Source organism: Chlamydomonas reinhardtii, chromosome 2 (assembly GCF_000002595.2).
Source record: "Chlamydomonas reinhardtii strain CC-503 cw92 mt+ chromosome 2, whole genome shotgun sequence".
NCBI classification, from domain to species: Eukaryota; Viridiplantae; Chlorophyta; class Chlorophyceae; order Chlamydomonadales; family Chlamydomonadaceae; genus Chlamydomonas; species Chlamydomonas reinhardtii.
Window position 1 is genome coordinate 2,808,854 of NC_057005.1, and position 16,726 is coordinate 2,825,579.

The 16,726-nt window shown below is 62.7% G+C and overlaps 3 protein-coding genes across 3 annotated transcripts; 2 read left to right on the forward strand and 1 right to left on the reverse strand.

Moving 5' to 3' along the window:
- The first annotated feature begins 92 nt into the window (after positions 1–92).
- Positions 93–4,510, forward strand: CHLRE_02g094450v5 (uncharacterized protein). The gene is made up of 5 exons (XM_043059490.1): positions 93–369; positions 611–704; positions 803–830; positions 1,238–2,998; positions 3,153–4,510. Exons 1-5 carry the CDS (start codon positions 331–333, stop codon positions 3,688–3,690), a joined length of 2,460 nt encoding a protein of 819 aa, XP_042927124.1. The 5' UTR covers positions 93–330; the 3' UTR covers positions 3,691–4,510.
- Positions 4,511–4,812: 302 nt separating this feature from the next.
- On the reverse strand, positions 4,813–6,202 carry CHLRE_02g094500v5 (uncharacterized protein). The gene has a single exon (XM_001701948.2). It carries the CDS (start codon positions 5,912–5,914, stop codon positions 5,684–5,686), a length of 231 nt encoding a protein of 76 aa, XP_001702000.1. The 5' UTR covers positions 5,915–6,202; the 3' UTR covers positions 4,813–5,683.
- Positions 6,203–7,752: 1,550 nt separating this feature from the next.
- On the forward strand, positions 7,753–16,714 carry CHLRE_02g094551v5 (uncharacterized protein). The gene is made up of 12 exons (XM_043059491.1): positions 7,753–8,531; positions 8,711–9,520; positions 9,696–10,279; positions 10,421–10,511; positions 10,624–10,825; positions 11,023–11,136; positions 11,381–12,234; positions 12,450–13,057; positions 13,201–13,291; positions 13,399–13,642; positions 13,787–13,900; positions 14,017–16,714. Exons 1-12 carry the CDS (start codon positions 7,783–7,785, stop codon positions 15,367–15,369), a joined length of 5,814 nt encoding a protein of 1,937 aa, XP_042927125.1. The 5' UTR covers positions 7,753–7,782; the 3' UTR covers positions 15,370–16,714.
- The last annotated feature ends 12 nt before the right edge of the window (positions 16,715–16,726 follow it).

Sequence of the window (16,726 nt, forward strand, 5' to 3'; positions counted from 1 at the left end):
GCCCATGGCGGTTTTTTCGGGGTGTACGGTAACCGGCGGCCTTGCCCCATAAACAACCCCAAGCCGTCATCAAAGTCATTCAGCTCCACATACAGCCGGCCGAAACAGGGGAACCTACATCCCCTAGCGTGCCGCGCATAGTAGTCAGTTGATAGATAGTTCGTCTAGACCCAGCGAGGCGCACGTCCCCATCGGCGCCCTCTCCTAGGCTTTTGCTAGGCCGTGTTGAGAGTCAAAGCTGCTAGTCTGGATTGAAATCTGACTGCTAAGGAGTCTGTTACTCGCGGGCTGCAGCGACTCAGGTGCGCTCGGCAACAGCGTGTGCCGACCATGGCACGCAGCAACCTCAGGCGGCCCAGCCCAGCAAAGGCTCAACATAACCCAGGACATTATTACATGCTATCGATGCATCGGAGCGGGGATTAGGCGGCGTGTTTGGGCGCGTGCAGCACTGCGTTTGCAAACGTCGCCGCGACACAGGCCATAGTCACGTCACTGTTGCTGTTCAGAACACAGCATTGGTCAAACACTTCTAATTAAAGCTTTTGAGTGCTATGGGGTCTTCAAGGACTAACGTCGGTCTGCCATCTACGCGCGCTGCCTTAAGCAGGTTGCCTCTTCCGCGTTCTTATTGGCGCTGGCGGCCATGAAGACGGCGACACTACTCGTCGTCCTGGCCGTCGGCCTGGGACAAGTGCTTGCAGGTGGGGTCACCTGGGCGGTTTGGGCCTTGGCTCTTTCGTCTTTCACTCACTCTTAGCCATCGCTAATGTGGCCCATCGTTTTGTTATATTATACACAGATAACTCGGAGCTCTTCAGCTCTGGGAGGTGAGCTTTGCGCTGAGTTGGGATGTTGGGAGTTGCAGAGCCGACCATCTGAAAGTGAAGCGATTCAGCTTTACTATGGCCATTTCTTCAAAAGCTTGTACCAGCATTGCAGCGGCGGGACCCGTCAGGCTGCGGGTGGGACTCGCGTTAGTCGCCGCCGCAATGCCCTTAGCAACCCCAACTGGTTAACAGTCCACAGACCCAACAAGTGGCCGATTGCTACCCGCCTTAACCTCTGTGTCACAGTCTGTGTGCCACAGCAGTCCGGTCGCTTCGCAGCGGACGCGGTGCACCTGCTTGCAGCTCCCGCCCAAACCCCGTGCACGCGTGCACCTCCCCGCTCCTTGTGACGCCCCCGCTAACCCTTTCCCGCGCTCGCCTCCTCCCTTTCCCTCCTGACCCAGCAGGTCTCTCCTACAAGCCGTATCAGGCACCACTGTGTTCCCCTACCACAGCTGTAACAAGAAGCAGCCCGCCGGCTCTCCCTGCTACTTTGGCTCGCCCACCACCCGTGTCATCAACAGCACCGTGAGCGAGTTCTGCTTCACCGCGACTTGCCCCGGCTGCCGCGACGCCAGCAACAACTGCTGCGCGTCGCTGTCCAAAAACATCAAGAAGATTATCTTCAACGCCAAGCTCAGCTGCCGCGCGCCGCTGAAGTCCATCTTCCAGCCCGTCTCCTGGAATGGCAAGCCCATCTCATCGTCGCTGTACATCGATGAGATCCCCAACGTCGCCACGATGATTCGCTGGACTAGCATCGACATCCCGGCCTCGCAGCTGGACGGCGATCGCCTGTGCATCCGCGCCCCGGCGCCCTGCAACACGGTGGATTCGCTCTTCATCATGGAGAGCCAGGGCTTCCCCCAGGTGGCCCTGATGGACAGCACGGACGGCGGCAACGGCTGCTGCCCCTCCCGCTACCCCGACATGCCCCCGCCCTCGCCCCCTCCCCCTCCCCCGCCGTCTCCTCCTCCCCCGTCGCCCCCTCCCCCCTCGCCCAAGCCCCCCAGCCCGCCGCCGCCCAGCCCTCCCCCGCCCTCGCCTCCTCCCCCCAGCCCCAAGCCCCCCTCGCCCAAGCCCCCCAGCCCGCCTCCCCCCTCCCCTCCCCCTCCCTGCACCACCTGCATTGACGTGACCATCAAGAAGACTGCCGACCTCGCGCCCGGCAGCATCTTCCAGTGGGACTCCGAGATGTGCACCGACGTGGCACCCCAGCTTGTGGACGACCTGCAGACGCGCATCGAGGACGCCAACGCTCGCGTGCTGAGCGCCTTTGGCATCAAGTCGTGCGCCGGCGAGAAGCTGACCATTTGCGGCACCTGGTTCTCAAAGGAGGACGCGGCCCTTGTGAACGGCCCCGATGGTGAGTACACCAGGGACATGCTTCTGGACTGGATCAACATCATTGCTCCCGACTGCCCCGACTACGCCCGCGGCTACTCTATCCGTGCCGAGGCCCACGACCAGGGCAGCACCGACTCCACCACCGGCTGCATGTACGGCACCGCCCAGCGCGACTGCGCCCCGCCCTCACCGCCGCCCAGCCCCCCGCCTCCTCCTCCTCCTCCCCCGCCGCCCCCTCCTCCCCCGGCCCCGCCGCCGCCGCCCCCTCCTCCCCCTCCTCCCCCGCCCCCGCCATCGCCTCCTCCGCCCCCGCCCCCGCCCCCTCCTCCCCCTCCTCCCCCACCGCCGTTCCCTCCTCCTCCCCCGCCGCCCCCGCCTCCTCCCCCCTCGCCCCCTCCCCCCTGCACCACCATGTGCGTCACGTGGCTCATCACCAACCAGGCCGTTGACCAGGCCGCCTGCGACCTGCTGGCCCAGTCCCTGCAGGACATGGTGCTGGCCTCGTACGGCGTCCTGAACGGCGGCTTCACCTGCAACGGCGTGGACACGGGCAAGCGCGAGGTGACTGCCTGCGCCGACTTCGCAACCGAGGCCGGCGGCCAGGCGTACGGCTCCATGCTGGACGACACTGGCTTTGACATGATCAAGGTGGCTGTGGGCTTCGGCAACGTGTACGTGAACACGCCCGCAGGCCCCGTGTGCGACTCCAGCTCCATCACCGCCACGCTGTTCACCAAGCTCACGCCCGGCGCCGCGCCCTGCGGCGTGTGGCGCACCGCCGACGCGTGCGCGCCGCCCAGCCCCAACGGCTTCCCCTACTGGTAAGAGCTTTGTGAAATTTGCTCTTTGCTGAGGCTCTTGCATGTGCCTCACGCACCGGGGACCATGCGATGTGTAACGTATGCTCCTGCTTCTTTCGGAAGTGATTCTTACCGCTCCCTTTCCCCTCGCCTCTTCTCTTTCCCCCCCCTGCAGCAAGTGCGACCCCCGTCTGGCCAACCGCACGCCCTATTCGCTGTCGTTCAAGTCCAAGTCCAGCCGCACCGTCAACGGCTTCCCCGCCAACGTGTACTGCTTCAGCATCAAGGTGGACGCCGGCGTGTGCGGCAACAGCCGCTGCTGCAACATGGATCTGGACAAGGTGGAGTGGCTGACGGACACGACCAACTGCCGACAGGCGGCGGTTGGCTACACCGTCTCCATTCGCCCCACCGACGTGAAGATGCCTGTGTGGACCCGCCAGATTGACAACACCGTCGTGCCCGCTACGAGCTTCGACGTGTACAAGACCAACCAGTTGGGCCTGACGCTGGGCAACGCCGACGGCGCTGAGATTTGCCTCATCCTTAAGCAGAAGAGCTCTTGCCCCACCCTGGACACCTTCTGCAGCCAGGGCGACATTGGCTGCCAGTACGCCGTCTTTGACAAGACCCAGAACTGCTGCGCCGAGGACTGGTCGCTAAACGCTGGCGACGGCTCGTTCTCGCGCCGGCGGTTCCGCCTGGCGCTCTAAGCAGCCAAGCAAGCTGTCAAGGCCTAGGGTTGGACAGAATTGTCCAACTGCCTCATAGCCGGCTGCTTGGATGTATGCAGTACGAAGTGAGCGTGCGTGCGCGCAGTCTCGTGCCGCGCGAGTGGAAAAGCAGCAGTATTCATAGACAATTGTCCTAGATGTGTGGCGTGCGCTGGTGCTGTACACTGCGAGCATGATGCGTGCGTGATGTATGCGTGGCAGGGTTCGTGTGTGGGTTGCGGATAATGGTGCCACATGGAACGGATGGTGCGGGCAGCAGTGGCGCACATGGCGTGTGTGTCGACGAGAAGCAACGAGGGCTAGCTGCGGCCTCACCCGCCCCCAATGGTAGGGGGCTGTGCGGGCGTTCTGTAACGCCGTGACCTGTGGCGGCCCCTCGAGCCTTTCTCTCGATTGTTGGCCACCGCGCATGGCGTTGGACTGGAATGGCCCTTGGGTGGCAAAGAGCTCAAGCAGAAAGAAACTCGTGTGCATCCGACACAATACATCATGGCGTTATGTTGCATCTTGCTCCCATGTTGGTTTTGGTTTTGTGTGATTCGGTTTTTCAGGGGCCTGAGATGCCCCCATCTGCATCTCTTCTCTCTTCTTGACTTTTTGACATCTCACAAAGCAACACTATTCCAGTACAGAGTCTCCAACCAGACTGATGACCTCTTATTTCGCTTATGAAACCCTTGGATACAAGGCGGTGCAAAGCTAGGCAGCTGTGTTCGGAGGATGATGCGTGACAGGTAGAGGAGAGAACCAACGGCTCAAATGCTTCAATGAGGCCTACGAAATGTAAAACTAACTACCGTATTCAAACATCTCGGTCACGTGACCTGGGACTCGGGTTATTAGGTAGGGCGGATTCGACAGCAGCGGTTACTCCCAGCAGCAGTCACCATCATGATGCCTGGCGTTGCACCACGGCATCAGGTGCACTACAAACTTTGCCGTCTGCCATTCACTACTCAATTCATTTGGCAGTTGCGGTGCTTTCAACTGATCGAATGATTGCCCTAGGTTTTCCCCAAATTGCTGAAGTCTTTCCCAACCTTGCTGAACCCTATGACATCGGGCGCCCCTGCGACTTCCCCCTGCAACGAGTCCGCTCGAACTCCAGCTATGTTACATTCCTTTTTGGTGGCGACTCCTGCACATGTTGCTAGAAACCGCAAACGGAAGTGCCACCAGGCTACACGAGTGTCAGCGCAGCCACCAGGCGACCAGCCATTCACTGTCCCTACATTGCCCCAGCAGGCCAGCACTGTCCCTTTCACCGCGCGAATGCAAAGCAGTTAAAGCCATTAGCACTGTCTAGTGTAGCCCATACGTTGCCGTTCGTGCTCAGCCGCCTAGCACCTGCAGAACTGGTCGACATCAGCTGGCACATCACTCCTCCCCCCACCGCACATGCCACTTAAGGATGCGGATGACCAGTGAAGTGACAGCCCGACACTTCCGCTGCCATCCTTGGCAAGAGCATGCACACAACAGTGTTACTAAATTCGTGTGCTGATGTGCCAGCGGGCTACCAATGCAAGCAGCTACACGGTGCATGCCGGGGTCGCAAGGCCGTCGAGCAGGCAAGTCAGCCTGTACCTGAAGAACCATGACGTGCAAACAAAATGGCCGCACCACACATGAACTGATGCCACACGCGCCTGCTGTGCACTAGCATCACAAGGCGGCGTCACCGCGCCCTCAAGCTATGCCAAACGTGGCAGCAGTGCAACTAGCCGTTTTGGGCAACGAGTGTGTACTGCTTGTACCCACCGACACGCTCGCCAAGGCCCGAATCGGGGCTCATGCAACCGGCACCAGCAAGGCAGCATCCACCACAACACAGTACCTCTGACACACTCACGGTGTTAGCCCGTGCACAACACACGGCCCACCCGTACACGTTTCCCAATGCCCCCTTCACAACAGCCCTCTCATAACCCCTTCACAGTATCATTGTCAAAAGAGGACCCCAGTGGCTGCTTCACTGGCCCCCCTTCTTCCGCATCATCAGCCATTTGACACGCTCGGACACCACCTCTCCCACCGCGTGCTTATACGCTCGCTTTTCCCGCAAGAACCGCTTCTCACTACCGTTCATGTGGTATCTCCGCTTGCGCAGCTCCTCGGGGATGCCGGCCTCCTCACGCTTGCGATTTAGCTCTGATAGCGCTTGCTGTACACGATTATCCTTCACCTCCACCTGTACAGCCATTCCGCGTTGCGCGCTTTGCGCGCTCCATAACAAAGAAAATGCAGCTGATGTCGACGCACTCGCCCCACCAGAGTCGCGGGCGCAGACTTGCACTAGTCTTGACACGAGCCCTGATGTAGAGCTCTGCATGTTTGCCTTCAGCGTTTGGTTCTTGCGACGATGCAACGTTTACTTGTAGGTTTATCTGAGGGCTTCTGTCGATTCTATCGTCAAGTCTGGCTACAGGTCGTGATAAAACAAACGGAGCAGAAGCGATGGCACAACACACAAATGAGCGGCAACAGTAAATCGCCGATCCTGTGCCCGAGCACGCCAGGACAGGCTGACGCACGACGGCCTCCCGAATGGCGCCGCATGTTAGCACGCCCAGGGTGGCAGGACTTCCCATTGGTGAAGCCGCAGTGAGGGGTGGTTGGGATCAGAATGCCGAGGCAGGTTGTGGCAGGGCAGCGTGGGACCATGATTGCAAAGGGCTGCATCCTGGGGTGTATCTTTGGCACCAGGGGAGGGCACCACCTCCCCTGTTTGGCACAGCACACAGCAACGCCTCCAAAGGACTGCGCACAACGCCAGCAAGCGCAGCGGTGCCTCGAGGTGTATGGGCTGAGGCAGGGTAGTATGGACTGAGGCAGCGTAGTACGAGCTGATGCAGGGTAGTACGAGCTGAGGCACGGTAGACCTTGGCACAAACAATCTGAACACTGCTGAACCGTGCTGAACGGCTCTGCGCGGTACCGACGCAAGCTTAGTAGCACACAAAGCGCTCCATGATGCGGAACAGCAGTTACAGCGCACTGGAGCTGCTGAAGCCCCAGCCCGTGGCCCCAGGGGAGGCCCCTCCCCTGCGTGGCCCTAGTGGCCCCATCTAGCCCCACCCCCAGCTTCAGCTCCTGCGGGTTCTTGGGCTTGACAACAGTTCCCGCATGTCAGGGCTATTGTACCGTCCCATGTTCCCACAACTCGTGGTGCAGTGAATGGCTGCTTGGTCAAGATTGGTGTGCTCTTGGGGCACACATCCTCGACTGGGTGCTGCATCCTGCATGACGCACCCTGCAGTACCGCACCGGCTCGCGAGGCCGTGAGCGCAGGCGCAGACCGCGTACATTTCTGCGCCGTGTATAGGTGTACACAGAGCACTGCGGACTGAGTTGCGGAATCCACGACAGGTGGAACGCGCATCGCCATTATGCCTTACAAGGCTGTCCGATTGATTTTTTAGACAATTTTCACCTTACAGCATGTTATACAGTACGCCAGGAAGCCACCAACTCAGAGGGACCAAGTAGTCAACTCCGCAGTCCACGCGCAATGAAAAGCGAAAGAGCCTGTGCCAGCCTGCCTTCGCGCTGTGTAGTTGTGCTGTACTGCTAAAGCACCTTCGCACCTCAATATGCAGTGTCAACACGCAGCATCCAGTCGTCGCCGAGAGCACGCTGCCTCGAATGTGGCACGGTCTGTCGCCGCCCTGGCCTGGTGCCTGCTCGCGGCAGCTCGCCCCCTGAACTCCCCTCCGGCGGTCGGGGTCAGGGTTCAGGGTCAGGTTGGCCCTAATCTAGGTGCAGGGTCAGGGTCAGTTGTTGTATGTGGATGCGGGACTGGTTGCCTATTGCTGACGATGAGGCGCCGCGCTTTCACATCGTTCCCGCAGGACCTGTTGCCATGGAACATGGAAACTTGCTGTACACGCCAAAAGGGGTGCATGGGGGCGGCGGGGGTCTGGCAGCACCGGAGAAGGCGCGCGGGGGAGGGACCGGACTGCGGGTCGGGCGACCGTGAGTGCATGCGTCCCCGCGATTGAACGGTTCTTCTGAGAGCCACACTTGCCTCGCTCGGTGCAGCGTTACAATCACAATATAGCCTATATTTCAATGCAGCACCAGGATCCATCAAGTGCGGCTGCGGCTTTGACCGCGCCGGGCGTGCGCGCGGCGGCTACGGGCGCCGGTAGCGGTGAACCGTCAGGCGCCTCTCCTCTTGCAGGTCCTGGTCAGATGATGAGCCTCGCGGCGCGGGCGAGCCAGGCAAACATGCAGCCGCGCCAGCAGCAGCCGAGCGCAGTTCAGCTCCCGACAAAGCGCGCCCTCGGCCTGAGTCCGTCTCTCGCGCCGCCCGCTAAGAGGCAGTGTGCAAAGCAGTCGCCTGCAATGGTGCTGAGCGGCGGGTGGACGCGTGTTGGCGCCTCGGCAGCTGCAGCGGTGCCAGCAGGAGCGTTCGCGGCGCCTGCCACCGTGCAGGCCGCCACTGCCGGTGCACGCGTGAGTGGCCAAACCACAGCAGCCACACCAGCCACTGTACAGCCCAAGACGCCGCAGGCAGGCGCGCGGCGGCGGCTGATGCCTGCCACCCGCAATGCGCTGCTGCAACACCAGCAGCAGCAGCAGCAGCAGCAGCAGCAGCAAGCGGAGAGATCGGACGCCGCTGCCCCTGGCCGCAGCGCAAGCGTGGGGACGGCAGCAGCAGCCGCAGCAATAGAGGCGGCTGCAGGCGCGGGACCAGGGCTCGGGGCACGGGTTGCTGAGCCGGCGGTGAAAGTTGAGCCTGCCGACTCTGCTGGGGAGGGGGGAAAGGCGCATCTCTGCCGCGACGGTGCGGACAGCGAGCCGGTTGGGGGCAGCAGGTGCGGGCGCGCGCGTGTCCATGTTGTGCTGTACACGTGTCTTTGCCGATGCCGTCGGCTGAGGGGCCTGGCTGCTTGGGGCTGTGCACCTGCCTACCGCTGATTCCAACCATAGGAGCATCGGACTTTTCATGCACCTGAATTTGCACCACCTGGGCCATGCCACTGTTACTTGGCAGGGCTGGCTCCTTTTGCCACTGCGAGAAGCTGTGCGCGCACTACGGATTGGCCGGCAGTGTGACCTGCAAGCGGGCCCAGAAGCAGACCCGGCCACACGGCTTCTACGTGTCCCGGCGGCGGCTGGAGCGGATGTTCGGAAGCCAATGTCCGCCGCCGCCCGCTGCCGCCTGCTACGTCAGCAACAGTTGCTGGGGCCAGCTGGTGAAGGTGATTGAAGGGCACCGAGCTAGCCCGGCGGAAGCGCCGCCGCCGCTGCTCAAGGAGGATGCGCCGGGCCTACCCCGCCAGGTACGGCTGCGCTCAGCCCTAAAGCTCCAGCATGCGGCGGGGCAACAGTACGAAGCGGGCGGGCGCACCTCAATGGCAGTGCCGCCGCCGCCACCAGCAGCGGTGGCGGCAGCACAGCCCGCGGCGGCACCGAGGACAGTTGCAGCAACGGCGACAGAGGCTGGAGCAGGAGGGGCCGCAGCTTTCGGCGAGCCAGGCGTCGTGCACCACACTGAAGTGGCACCGCAGCCACGGCCAGCTGGGGCTGTGGCAGCGGCTGTGCAGCCCGCTGTGCAGTCAGAGACCACGACGGCGGCAGAGGCCACAGAGACGGGGCTGCTGCGGCCAGAGCCAGACCCGGCTGGGGCAGCTACAGGGGCAGCTGCGGGCATTCAGCAGCAGGCGAAGGAAGCAGCGACTCGCATGGCCTCTATCGGAGAGTCGTCGTGTTCAGATGAGGACGCGGGAGTGCAGCAGGAGGGGCGGCAGGACCATGGAGTGGGCGACAGCGCTGGAGGACAGAGCGACCCAGATGGCGGCAGGTGCGTGCACGCACCTAACTATCTGTGCCCGCAAAATATAGGCATGGGCATGCTACAAGAGTGTACTGGTGTTTCCGGCCTCTCTGCTACCACACGGTAACCCTTGCAGTGCCGGTGCACAGCCTTTGCGCCTCCATTCCCCACACGCTCATCGACGCACTCGCCACCGCTGCAGGGACCAGCGCCCCGACGGCCGCGTCTGCAACTGCCGGGCATTGTGCCTGCACTACGGGCACAGCGATACCGTAAGATGTGCGGTACCGCTGGTTGCCAGGCGGTCGGGTGGCAGGCTGTACGGCATGCGCTTGTCCGCGCAGCGGCTGGAGCAGCTGTTTGGTTGCAACCACCCGCCGCCGCCGGCGGACAGCTGCTTTGTTAGCGAGCGGTGTTGGGCGAAGTTGGCTCGCGTGTTCAGCAGCGGCAAGGTCCTGTCCAGCAGCATGCCCACGCCGCCGCTTCTTGGGTGGCAGCCGGTGCAGCTGGGGGCTTCCTATGGCCCCGCGCTGACGGTGCTGCACGTGGTCAAGCACGGGGAAATGGCAGTGCCACCCGTGGGTGCGGCGGCGGAGGCCACTGGCACGGTGGGGGATGGGGCGGCAGCGGTGGAGGCGAGGGAAGACAGCGGCGGCACCGGCACCGGCGCGGAGCCTGCGATTGCGTCAGGGAGTGGGGCTGGCGGTGGCGGCGGGCCCAACAGCAGCGGAACGTCGGTGGCGGCACCTGCCGTCGCAGTGTGCAGGTCACTGTGGAGCAAATGGGGTGAGTGGGCACGGGGGGTGGGCTAGGGTGGCAAGCAATCCGACGTTTTGGGAGATCCGAACACCCAGCGGACTTGTGTGTGGTACACTTGGCTACAAGACCCATACCGCTTTATATATGCATACCGCTTTACATTTGCAGGGCTGCGAAAGGTGGCTGCCGGTGACGCCGTTATCCTGACTGCGAATACCGCCTCGTGCGAGTATTCTGCGTGCATCCAGCCGCGGCAGAGGTAGGTGGGTCGTTATAATGCCGCATAACCTGGTACCTGCGCGGTATGACAAGTGTTGACTGTGTGCGCATGCCAAGTTCAATGGCCGAGCCGCAGTCGTCTTGCACTGCAGGCCATCATCGGCGTGCCGTGTGTCCGCCTGCGCCGGTGGCCGCAAGAGCTGCTGTGTGTTTGCACTGGCGCGGGTGAGGCGAGTGCTAGAGCGCGCGACAGTCACCAGCCATGCAACCGGCGCCACCGACAGAGCAGCTGCAGCCGGGGACCCGCTCACCACAGCCGCGGCCCTCACCAGCAGCGATGATCAAGACCAGTTGGTAAGCCGACAGGCGCGATGAGACGACGCGAGCACAGGGGTATCTACCGTATTGTTGCTGCCCCACCCCAAAAGGGCGTCCAAGACCAAGGTTAGGGCCACACCTCCTCCGCGCTCAACGGGTTGGGCTGGCTCGGGCTTAGGTCCCCAGCTTCTTTTGGGTTTTCAATAAATTACCGGTACCTTACCTGTCCGCAGTGGGTGGAGCTGGATCCCGCCAGCTGGGTTTGGCTGGACAACGTGCCCTGGGAGCAGATCAAGCTGGACTCGGGTATGGCAGGGACATGCAGGAGTATGCGCCGACTAACTAAGGTGCGCGGTCAGGCCGAATGGAGGTGACGTGTTGGCATGAGAGGCAAGAATGGCCTCGTCCGACTTATGCCGTGGACTCATGCGGTATTGATGCATTACCTGTAAGAGCACACGCCGTGTCGACAAGGTGCGCCCATCTTCAGTAAGCTCTTCTATCCCTACTAACGCATGAGCGGTAGTCGCAAGCCCCGGAAAGCCATGGTCAGGAAGAACCTAACGATGAATGTTTGCATCACTTGAACAGACGCCGGCGCTGCAGCACTACGCGGACGCGGTGGAGGGCCTGCTGCAGAGCGCAGCGGCCCGCGGCGGAGCCGGCGCCACCACATCAGCAGCCGTCAATAGCGGTGCGGCCGGCGAGGGAATGCAGCTACTGCCAACGCTGCCGCCCCACCCATGCGGCCACTTCCTCAGGTCCCGTATCAAGGGCCTCCTTCACAGCACTGCTGCTGCCGCTGCTGTAGCCGCTGCTGGTGAAGAGGGCGGTGCGCCTGCAGCGGCAGCCTCCATTGGCGGCGTAGACGGCGGCGATGGTCGCCCTGGGCTCAGCCGCTGTGCGACGGCAGCAGCCACACCTGCCGGTGTGGCGCCAGCGACAGCAGGCCACAGCAATGAGCCTGCGGCGGCAGCTGCCCGTCCGGACTCAGCTACAGCGGTGGTGGAGGGCCAGCAGCACGGCGGTGGCAGCGATGGGGGCCGGGTGATGTCAATAGGCTGGGCGGAAGCCATGCGCTATGAGCAGGAGGCGGAGCGCCGCGCAGGAGCACTCGCGGCTGCTCTAGCCACGGCAGAGCACCAGCAGCGGGGCACGCCCCTGCGCCAACAGTCCCAGCAGGCGCCTACTGGCGCAGCGGGTGTGGCCGTGGCTGGGGATGCTGCGTGGCAAGCAGTGCTGCGACTGCCTCCGCTGGTGGCTGCAGGTGCTGCCAGCGCTGAGCCTGCTGCTGGGGCCGGCGCTGTGGCAGCCGCAGCAGATGGACCGGCCCCGGCTGTGGCTTCGAAGTCGAGCTCAGCCTCAGATGGAGATGAGGAGAAGCTGGTGGAGGATCCCGACGACGGGAGCGGCAGTGGGCTGGAGAGCGACCCAGATGACCACATGTGCGTACGCGATTGTGCCTTTTCATGCCGGGAGGATGGCGGCGGGTTTGCAGTGGGACGCTTACGCTAAGCCAATGTCGAATGCAGTACCTCTTGAGCTGTGTTTAGGTGCTGCTGGCCCGCCCACGTCCTGGCGTTGCGTGTCTGCGTATCCTTCCTTTGGGTCCATGCTCCTAGCCCCTGCTGTGCGTGGCCCGCTTTATTGCCCATCGCAGCGCTGATGCCCGCAGCGCCCCGTGTGGTGCCAGGCGCGCCTGCAACTGCCAAGCGCTGTGTCAGCACTACGGCTGCACGGACAAGCTGAGCTGCAGCAAGCCGTGGGGGGTGGAGCCAGGGAAGCTCAGCAGAGGGTTCAGTGTGTCATCGGATCAGCTGGAGCGGTTGTTCGGCGGAGAGTTCCCGTCGCCGCCGGAGAGCAGCCGCTTCGTCAGCGTCCCGTGCTGGCAGAAGATGCTGCGCGCCTTTGGGGGGCTTGCTGCTAGCAAGAAAGGGGCAGGGAACACACGAGCTGGGAGGCCCCGGCAAGTGAGGCCGGCAAGCGGGTCAGTGGTCGTACCCCCCATGGGGCTCCAGCTGCAGCCTGCGCAGCTGAGAGCTTCCGATGGCCCAGCGCTGACGGTGCTGCACGTGACCAACTACGCGCACATGGCGGTGCCGACCGCCGGAGCGGTATCTGGGGCGGCGGCGATGGATGGGGAGGGCAACGGCGTCGCCGGCCGCGGCGCCGAGTCCGGGGCTGCATCACACAGTAGTGGAGATGGCGGAGGCAGCGCCGTGGCAGCACCTGCCGTCGCGATTCGCATGCAACAATGGCACAGATCGCGTGAGTGCACTGTGACTCGGTGCAGAAGGTATCGTTCCGTGTTGGCAGTGAGTGTGGACCGCTGACTCAGCCGCCCGCGCGCACGCACGTTGTTGTCGTGCACGGCATTGTCGAGCACCAATGTGTATGCACCGCAACTGCAGGCCTGGATAAGCTGGCCGCGGGCGATGCCGCCATCCTGACCATCAACACCTCGTTATCCAAGTATGCCCAGTACATCCGGCCGCACCAAAGGTGGGCGCACCTGCTGGCAACAGTGCTTTGAGGTCTGCATAACACGCTGTGCTGGCCTGAACGCCTTTTATGACGCGGTGTAAGGATGCTTCCCCGGACTGGTGCAGGCTTGCGGGGCTAGAGGGCAGCAGGACGTACTCGTGCTGCGCCTTTGCCCTCGCAAGGGTTCGGCGTGTGCTGCAGCCGGCAGTGACCTTGACCCCGGGTCAAGACGGCGCAGTCAACAACGGCGGCGAGCCTGACGCGGCCGGCACTGCCGCTGACACGGGCGCTGCCGGCGGCCCCAGTCGCACCAGCACCCAGCAAACTACGGGAGCCGGCGGCAGCCGCAGCACTGCCCTGAATGAGATGGTAGGCGTCTGCCAAACACTGTGTGTGCGGGAGCACAGTGCAGAGCTGAGCATTATAGGATATCATCCCCTGTCACGCCAGTGTGCACGTCTGATGACTGTGCTTGACCTTGCGCACCTTTTTCCTTCCTGTTTCTTTTGGCAGTGGGTGGAGCTGGACCCGAGCAGCTGGGTGTGGCTGAGCAATGTGCCCTGGGTGCAAATCGCACTGGACCTGGGTACGCATGCGGCTTGTCAGAGCACACGCCGTGTCGACAAGGTGCGACCATCTTCAGTAAGCTCTTATGTCCCTACGAAGACATGAGCGGTAGTCGCAAGCCCCGGAAAGCCATGGTCAGGAAGAACCTAACGACTGATGTTGCATCACTTGAACAGACGCCGGCGCTGCAGCACTACGCGGACGCGGTGGAGGGCCTGCTGCAGAGCGCAGCGGCCCGCGGCGGAGCCGGCGCCAGCACATCAGCAGTCGCCAATGGAGGCGCGGCCGGCGAGGGAATGCAGCTACTGCCAACGCTGCTGCCCTATCCAGGTGGCGGCTTTCTCCAGTACCACAGTGCTGTACCCCAGGCGAACCTCCAGGAACCTCCTGCTGCCACCACCGCTGGGGCCGACAGTGCCGCTATGGGTAGGTGCAGCCTCGCCATAGCAGGCAGGCGCGACAGCACCTCCAGCGACCACTGTGCACTGATGGCAACAGCCTCAGCAGCAGCTGTTGGGTTGGCGGTTGGGACAAGTGATGGCGGAGATGCAGGAGCGCTGCCTCTGGGGACGGGCGCTCACATGCATGCAGCCACGGCGGCAGGGCCCGAGGCGCAGGAAGGCCTGGACATCGGTGCGGGCGGCGGGCGCCAGCAGCCGGCAGCGGCGGCTGAACCGGCAGGTGTCCATGATGCAGCTGCGGCCAGGCCTGACGGCACGGCAGGAGCCGTCGCCTCGCCGCCAGTCCCGTGTCTTGCCGGCCCCGCGGTGGTGCGCTCGCTAGGTACTGGTGGTCCCGCGGTGGCACAGGCACCTGGACCACCCGCAGATGCCGCTGGGGCGGCGGGCATCGACCTGCCCATGATCGGCTTTGGCATCACTGCGCCGTACTCGGGCAATGCCGTGGCTGCCCGCGCCGCGGTCCCCACGCCCGCACAGCAGCAGCAGCAGCAGCAGCAGCAGCAGCAGCCACAGCATTGCGCGGCTGGGCATCAGGACGAGGACTGGGTGGACGCGGTGGTTCAGGACCTGGACAGGCGGGTCAGCTGGACCGCCGCCACCAACCAAGCCCTGGTGCAGACGGCGGTGACGGTGCGGTTGCAGGCGGATGCAGCGGTGGCAGAGGCGGCCCGGCGGCTTGCCGTGGCAGATGTACAACATCAGAGGGAGCTGCAGGCTGCACGGGAGCAGGCGGCTCGGGAGCTGGCGACAGCTGCAAATCAGCGTGACGCCGCGGACACGGCCAAAGCAGCGGCGGAACGACAGCTGGAGGAAGTGATGCGGGAACGGGACGCAGCGCTGGCGCAGCGGGACGAAACGGTACTGCAGCTGCAGCGCGAGCTCAAGGAGATGCGGCGTCAAACGCACTCGGCGGTGATGGCAGCAGCCAATGCGGCCCACGAGCAGGTGGCGCGCGCGGACCAGGAGAGGCGGGCTGCCCAGGCCCTGAACGATAAGCTGCGGCTGGCACTGGCGAAGGCGCAGCAGGCGCTGCTGCCGCCGCCGCCCAGCTGGCAGGGGCCACAGTAGCAGCCGGGGCAGTAGAGGCCGATGTAGTATAAGTGGAGCGTGCAAGCCGTGGACACGCACTGCCGCTCCTGACATACCTGCGCAAGCTCTGCGAGGCCGCGCGCATGCGAGTGGATACGACTTTTGTGCGTAGTGCCAATCTTTGGAGTTAGCACCACGGTAGTCAGAGGGGGGAATGGAGGAACAAGCAGAAATGGAGGTTGTGCTGGTGACGGCCTTGTAGGGAGTGGGGCAGCAGTGGTGAGCCGTGAGCGTGCAGACGGAATGCCACGGTGGCGTAGTCAGCAGTTATCTTTGAAGCAGAGCTGGAGTAGGGGCATTTGTGGTTTACCAAGATGCGGGATAAGCTGCTGAATGTTGACCTGTCGTAATGTTGGGCCGCAACAGCTGACATGTGCGTTGAGCCGCATCAGTGGGCGTGCGATGGGACAGTTGTAAGGCAGGTTGGTGAAGTCCCTCAGTGCAAGGGCACAGCGTCACCACTGTGTTTCTGAACTCCATCCCACAAGTATGTATTACGTTTAGGAGGAACGGTACGATGTCATATGCCTTACTTCTGGTTGCAACACTTCTAAATGCAAAAAGACCCTGAAAGGGTTCAACAGCTCAAGAGAATCTGGACAGTATGGCGATGTCTTAGTCAGCTACCACCCCGTCTACTGCCCTAATCCTATATCCAAACGCATGCGCTGGCGTCCGCAACATGCGAAACATTGTACTTCTATCAATGCTCGCTTGTTTCATCCATACCGTGTCCTAAAGATGAATGAACGAATTTGGGAGACCGCACGAAAGAAAGACAGTCCTCGACAGCAACGGACTGCACCCTTGTGCAGGGGGAAGGCTTTCCACGCCACGGCTGGTAGCCCTGCGGGTATCACCTGGACATGGCACGCTACGTGCCCGCGCACTGTTTTACGGATCACGCGCTCTTTACCCGCATCAGTAAAGATCTCGGTCTGGGTGTGCTGCTTTTCGGTCGGCGGGGCAAGGCACGTGGGGAACTTGGTCGCAAAGGGTCGCAAGACAGGTGCGGATGTGGGGTCTCGGCTTGGGTCTCGGTGGGATGTGGGTGGGGTCTCGCGCCGGCTCACACTCTTCACACTCTTGCACAGGCTGTGTTCTAGGGCCCGATGTAGAGACATGGCGGCTAGGCCACGGAAAAGAACATCAGAACTGTCACACGGCATGTAGGGGCGTCCTAGGGCATACATCTCCCACGGCGGGCATCTCAGGAGGGCTCTGAACAGGCCCGAATCAGAAGCAGCCATTCATATGACACCATGCAGCAAGCTTTCGGGTGCAGATGCTCAGTCCTGGTGAGCACGACTTTGTTAGCCAATCAACCGCTGCATGT